The sequence below is a fragment of the Olea europaea genome, unplaced genomic scaffold (genome assembly GCF_002742605.1).
Source record: "Olea europaea var. sylvestris unplaced genomic scaffold, O_europaea_v1 scaffold3842, whole genome shotgun sequence".
In the NCBI taxonomy this organism is placed as follows: domain Eukaryota; kingdom Viridiplantae; phylum Streptophyta; class Magnoliopsida; order Lamiales; family Oleaceae; genus Olea; species Olea europaea.
The window spans coordinates 9,961-16,182 of record NW_019257864.1 but is presented as its reverse complement, the minus strand read 5'-3'; the positions used below and the strand labels follow the sequence as shown (position 1 = coordinate 16,182).

At 34.7% G+C, this 6,222-nt stretch overlaps 2 protein-coding genes across 2 annotated transcripts in view; one reads left to right on the top strand and one right to left on the bottom strand.

Annotated features, from left to right (window-relative positions):
* Nucleotides 1-1,575: 1,575 nt before the first annotated feature.
* On the top strand, nucleotides 1,576-3,457 carry LOC111387018 (U-box domain-containing protein 2-like). Its single transcript, XM_023011537.1, has 2 exons — nucleotides 1,576-1,883; nucleotides 2,347-3,457. The coding sequence occupies exons 1-2, from the start codon at nucleotides 1,669-1,671 to the stop codon at nucleotides 3,119-3,121; spliced, it is 990 nt and encodes a 329-aa protein (XP_022867305.1). The 5' UTR covers nucleotides 1,576-1,668; the 3' UTR covers nucleotides 3,122-3,457.
* Nucleotides 3,458-5,236: 1,779 nt separating this feature from the next.
* The window catches only part of LOC111387015, a 9,875-nt gene continuing 8,889 nt past the window's right edge, over nucleotides 5,237-6,222 (bottom strand). The window contains exon 4 of the mRNA XM_023011533.1: nucleotides 5,237-5,857. Within this exon, the coding sequence (XP_022867301.1) occupies nucleotides 5,519-5,857 (339 nt within the window). The 3' untranslated portion in view covers nucleotides 5,237-5,518. The remainder of the gene's footprint in view (nucleotides 5,858-6,222) is intronic.

Sequence of the window (6,222 nt, the reverse complement as noted above, 5' to 3'; positions counted from 1 at the left end):
AAGTATTAAGGTTAGAAGTAATAGGATCTAGTTGCACATTTTTAAAATATTTTGGACTTCTACTCCAAATTTTCCTTTATTTAATTATCTATCTGAACCCAAAACCTCGTAGGGAAATGCATTGGATGGTATTTTGCAACTAGAAAGCAGTATTCAAAGCACTGACATTGTGTAACTGATTTTAGTCAGATTGTTATTAAACCAAAAATAAAAATAATAAAAATAGCTACTCCCAATGGGAATTGTCAATTATCAGATAGATTTTAAGCAGTATTTCCCGTAAAAAAATGTTGGGCTGCCGTATATATCGGCAAATGAAATTCCTCAAATTCCGCAACGGATTAGGTATCTCTTTTTCATTTTTTATTATTTTATATTTTCGAAGCATATTGGAATCTGAGTTTGTCTCCCAATGAGATCAAAAGTTTGGATCGTAGGATTTGCAGGTCCGACGTAGGACGTGTTAATGCAACTCAGTAAACAAGTTTTCCCTAAGAAAATAATGTAACATGATCACTATAACTATAATAGATAACGAAAGTGTAGTCCGGCTCGCTAATACTTTTTTAGGTATCGATGATGAAGTTCTCATGTTGTTGTTCGAATAGTTGGGTCGAAAACAATCCTATTTGACTAAGCCATCTTGAAATCACGAAAAAAAAATATAATGGTAAATAGAGCTATCAAAATATAATGGACCGTCACTTGACTCGAGTAGACGGTGCAATTAACTGATGCGTTCCTAGAGTTGAGCTGCAATTATAAGAATTGCAGGCATGCTTGCATTGAGAAAAAAATGGGGGGGGAGAGAGAGATTATGTAAAAAAAACTCGAAAGTTCATAATTCAAAACGAACGGCCTAAAATTAAATATAATTGTCCCTAATCCAATTCAGTTGACACCTCTAATTGAAGGTTGGAAGCCCATGACTAAATTTGAAAAGAAATATATAAGATGCAGAAGAAATCTGAGTGAATGAAAAGGAAAAAATACAGGACGAATGGAGAAGGGAGCACATTGTAATGTATTAATGAGTTAATTAACTTGCCTCTCGAGAGGCATAACCTAGTGGTACAAAGGACAGGAGTGAGGTAGTCTCAATCTTGCAGACAGCTGCAGTATGATGATTCAATTCTTGAGATATGAAATTAAACTTTTGTTCCTTGGTATGCAAGGGCACATCTCGCGATTTACCTCCTTCACGATTTTCCAGGAGCAGGGCGGTAGGATCCGTCAAGATTGGGGTTCAACCTTTTTTATGAGTTAATTAACTTTTCATATATTATTACATTATATGGAACGAATCGAGAAAATTAAATGAAAAGCACGTGCCCATGTTCACACACAACATGTACCATATATATAGTACAACACATGAATAACAGAATCTCCAAAATCCACATCATTAGATTACTTTAAAAGGAGATAAAGGCAGTTTCTTCTATAAAAGGAAAGTGAAATATTCACTCCAAAGTATATTTCCACTTAGGACAGTTATGGAAAGTTATCGAGCAGGGAATGCTTCTAACTCAAACAATAGGAAGAGGCCATAAAGCCAAAAGCAAAAAACCTTACATACTTCTCAAGCAAACTCTATATTATATGTATATATTGGTAGAATTCTCATAGAACCCAGATAATAGATGAGTTGAATAGAGGGCTTCTTCCATGGAGGAGGTGGTGGTGGAAGCTCTTCGACTCAGCGGCCGAGATGGGCGGATTGCGGCGGCGAGGGAGGTTGCTAAGTATAATAGTAAGCAAAGACAGAGGGTGGCTGAAAAGGGAGTAATTTCACCATTGGTTTTGATGCTCAGTGAGCAAGATTATGAAGCCATTGAAGCTGCACTCTTTGCTTTGCTCAGTCTGGCCTTTGGAAGTGAAAGGTTTGATTACTTCAGATCTAACTTTTACGAGTTTAACGTTGAGTGCACTTGACTAGACAATATTTCAATGTATGCACGTATTTGCAATGGATTAGACCATAATGCTTTGCTTACTTTCGAAAGAAATAATAATCTGAAAATGAGTAAAGCACTTCAAGATTTATAGTTACACAGCTAATAGAGAATAAGAATACTAGTTTTCCTATAATAAATCCGTGGTGAAGATTTTTAGCAGATTTTTTATAAAAGTTGAACAAATATGTGGTTGAAAGTTTTGAATCTCATGAAATATGTTGTTAATTTTGACTTTGATTAAAATCTAAATTTTAATCCATACCCAATGTTGTATGTGCAGTATAACACACAGTGTCTAGTCATATTATTAACTCTAATTCTGCAAAATAGCTAATTTCAGTGTAATTTGCTAATAATGTTTTCATATTTTTTTATTTTTATTTTTCAGAAACAAGATTCGTATTGCAAAATCTGGTGCAATACCAGAGATTTTAAAGATTATTCAATGCCAAATCATGCCATTGCTTGATCTAGCAGCAGCAGCCCTCTTGATTCTCTCTTCTTGCACACAAAACAAGCTAGAAATTGCAGCATCTGGAGCCATTCAACTTCTTATTAATCTCCTAAATTTGAACTGTGACAATGTAAGTATGCAGGCAAAGCTTGATTTTATATCAACTCTCCACAATCTTTCAACATGTCCACAAACTGTCGGACAACTTGCCCGTTCGGGTTGTGTAGTATCCCTGCTTCAGCTTATCTATGGCTTAGAAAAATCATCAGATTTGGTGGAAAAAATTATGGGTTTGCTTGAAGAGATTGTTTCTTCATCAGATATTGCTCTAAAGGAGGCTGCAGAAACCGGGGGCTCGATCCCGACACTCGTGGAGGCTATGGAGGATGGATCAACACAATGTAAAGAACATGCAGTGGGAATTCTTCTAGTTATATGCCAGAACTGTAGAGATAGATACAGAGGGATTATTTTGAGAGAAGGTGTGATGCCAGGGCTTCTTCAGTTGAGTGTTGATGGAACATGGAGGGGTAAGGAAAAGGCCAAAGAATTGCTTCTGCTTTTAAGAGATTGCTCAAATTGTGGATCAAAAAGTAAACAATCCAAAAATGTGCTGTTGGAGAAAGTTATGAGGGAGATAGATAGAGGAGAAAGAGGTGGAACCTCGCTCAAGTTGGTCGAGGAGATGATTGCAAAACTTAGGACATGATTAACCGGACATTTTCGAGCATGTTTCTCTTGTTTGATGGTGTCATGTACAATGTTGTAAGTGTGTCCTTGGTGTTTAGCTAGCTAGTATTACTACGTTTTCATTTTTCTTTCTATAGGAATCAACTTGGATAGTCTTAATCTTTTGTCTCCAGTGGACAAGATAAAAACTTTCCACCGTTGACTTGGCAACAGAATCTAAAGTTATGATTCTTTGAAATGGTCATAAATACGGAGAACGATAACTAATGTTCTCTTGTGGTGAGAAATTTTTATCCTGCTCAATTTTATGAACTTGAAGACTATAATTCTTTGTACAAAACTAACTAATTGATGATTTGAGGGAAGACTGTTACCTTTTTAATAATTATTTATGTAAAAACTGTCTAATGATGTTTCTCATAAGCTTTCCTCAGCCCAGCTTCTTGAATTTTTTGTCTCTTAATCCTATGAAATGTTGTAGTATTTAATCATCAAGGACTACTGAACACACATTTCTTCTGTAAAATAAATATAAAAAGGAAGGCAACTAAAGAATTTGGCTCAGTTTTAGGAGACTGTTATAGCACGTCCAATACAACCATGGATTACATAAAAAATTTGTCCCATAAATAAAAATAAATGATTTTTTTTTTAAAGTTTTCTTATGATAAAGACTCCATCAATTGAAAAAAAATACAATATCTAGAGTTCCATCTAATTTGAAAATTTGTTAGGCAGAGTAACTCAACAAAATTAAGGGTGCATTTGACTGCAAGCATGAAATTCGTATGGAAAGAGAATAAATTTTAGGCAATTCAATTGCTTAGAACTGATTTGCATGAAAATTGTCAATTAAATATGTTTGATTGATTTAATTTTTAATCTAGAAAGTATTATACTTATCCATTTTTATTGGTAGATAGATGAGAGAGAGATCGAGAAAGTGAATTCCTTGAAAAATAAAATCATACTTTCCCCGAAAAAAAAATATTTTTCTTAATTTTGAAAAATATATGGTCACGTGACTAATAATAGGAAAATGTTTTCCACGAAAGAAATGTCAATCAAACAGCAGAACTTTGGATGGAAAAAAAACATATTTTCCATGAAAGACATTGACAATCAAATATACCCTAATATTTTCTTTCTAGATTTATATTTCATATCCGACTTCTACTTTTATTTTAAAGACAATAAAGGGCATGTAGGTAGCAATCCATAAGATGCATTGGACACTAACTTTAAACTTGAATGTCTAACAATTAGACATTAATGTCACATAAGCTGGAAATCTTTCTAACTTTTGTATCACCTAAATTGCTCTATAGGAATTAATAAATACTTTGTTGATGACATCTAACGATTCACAGGAAAAATCATGCAAAAGCCATTGTCAAAAGTCTATGTAGATTAAAATTGCTTCATAATTAACCATTAGGTCAATTTTCTAATATGAAGCCTATAATCTAATTTGTTTTGCACTTACTGTTTAGGAAAAATTACCTCAAACATTACGTTTTTAAGTTTCAATTTCCAAAAATACGATATTAACAAAATTTTATAAAGCACCCTCCCGGCTCCCACCACAGGCAGTTTGAACAGCTGGGGCCTAAGGTGGATTAGGCAGCAAAGGGTGTCTTCTCCAAACTTCAACAACTGAATTACCGGCAAATGCTTCAATTGTGGCGGAGCACAAGGGAGCAGAACAAGAAAGAGTGATTGTGACAAGTTAATTTATAACCCACGAAAATGTATAATTTACGGCTCAATATTTAATTGTGAATAAAATTTGTATTTTTGACTGTGACTTAATGTATCTTGTGATTAGTATGTAATCTTAACCAAATAATATATATTATTGTGATCGTGACTCATTTAATTAAATTATAGATTGCAAAATTTTATCGAAGGTCACAAAATATGAACATCTAAATTTTGAAATTTTTCAACAAGTTTCCTATATTTGATATTATATTTTGAAACATATGTTGTTCTACATTTTTTCACTACTGTTTTGGCTTCAATTCTATGGTAAAGCTCATAAACCAATTTGATCCCGAGAAAACCATAGCGGATAGTTTATAAAATCAAAATGATTAAGAACATCTTAGGCATGGGCCAACCATACCAAAACTGGACCAATTACCTGCTTATATTGGAATGAGAATCAGCATCGATACAAACGAAGTCAACAGTGTACTAACAAAGCAGAAACATCTCAGGAAAAAGTAACATGCTGAAACTTCATATAGCTAATCTTTTCATCTTGAAATTCAGATTGATGAATACATATTTCCTTCTGTCAAGAAGGCGTGGTCAAGAGAATTTATTTATAGTTCTAGTCATACCCCTCTACAAAAATCGAGGGCGTATATCTCCCAACGGTGAAAGTAAGTGATAGGTTATGGAGCAAACTTTACCTCGACCTTCGATGTAATCCATAAGTCATGGCAATAGAAGCCACTGCACCGACAACAGCAACGGCTGTCAGAATTTCCCACTGCTCCCATTTTCCTGTCCAGCAAGAGAGTCCGCCTGATCCCTTCTTCACAGGCTTCTCGAAATTCTCATCTCTGCAACATGAGAATCCATTAACACCTTGGCAACAGCTTCCCACGCTTTCCTTATCTTCGGTACCGCTTTCTTGAGGCTGCTTCTCATTATTGTTAAGATTCGTTCCATTTGTAAGCTTAGGTTCTTCAACTTTTTCAGTTTTCTCGACAGGCGTACCCATTCGGCCCCTAGAGTTAGGTAATTATAGTCCGCAGGAAATGCAGTAGTGTCAGAAAACTAATAATTACACAACAAATGCACAAAAAGGGTGGTACTACTCGTTCAAAACACAATTAGATGTGTTTAAGCTTAGAACTAAACACTAGAAAAGTTCTAATTCTAGATGAACAACTTAGTTTTCAAGGATGTGTAAGTAGCAAGCACATAAATGACAACTTTCATAAATTTTCAGCTACCAAAATGATGGTGAACTGTGTTCCGCTGTTCACACAGAAAAAGAGATGTTCTTTCTTTGGCAAGTAGGGCATAATTTAGAACAATGGTGCAGCAAGATCTCCTTGCTACTTAACAATGTGAGGTCGAGGGCAATCCAAATTCTACAATACT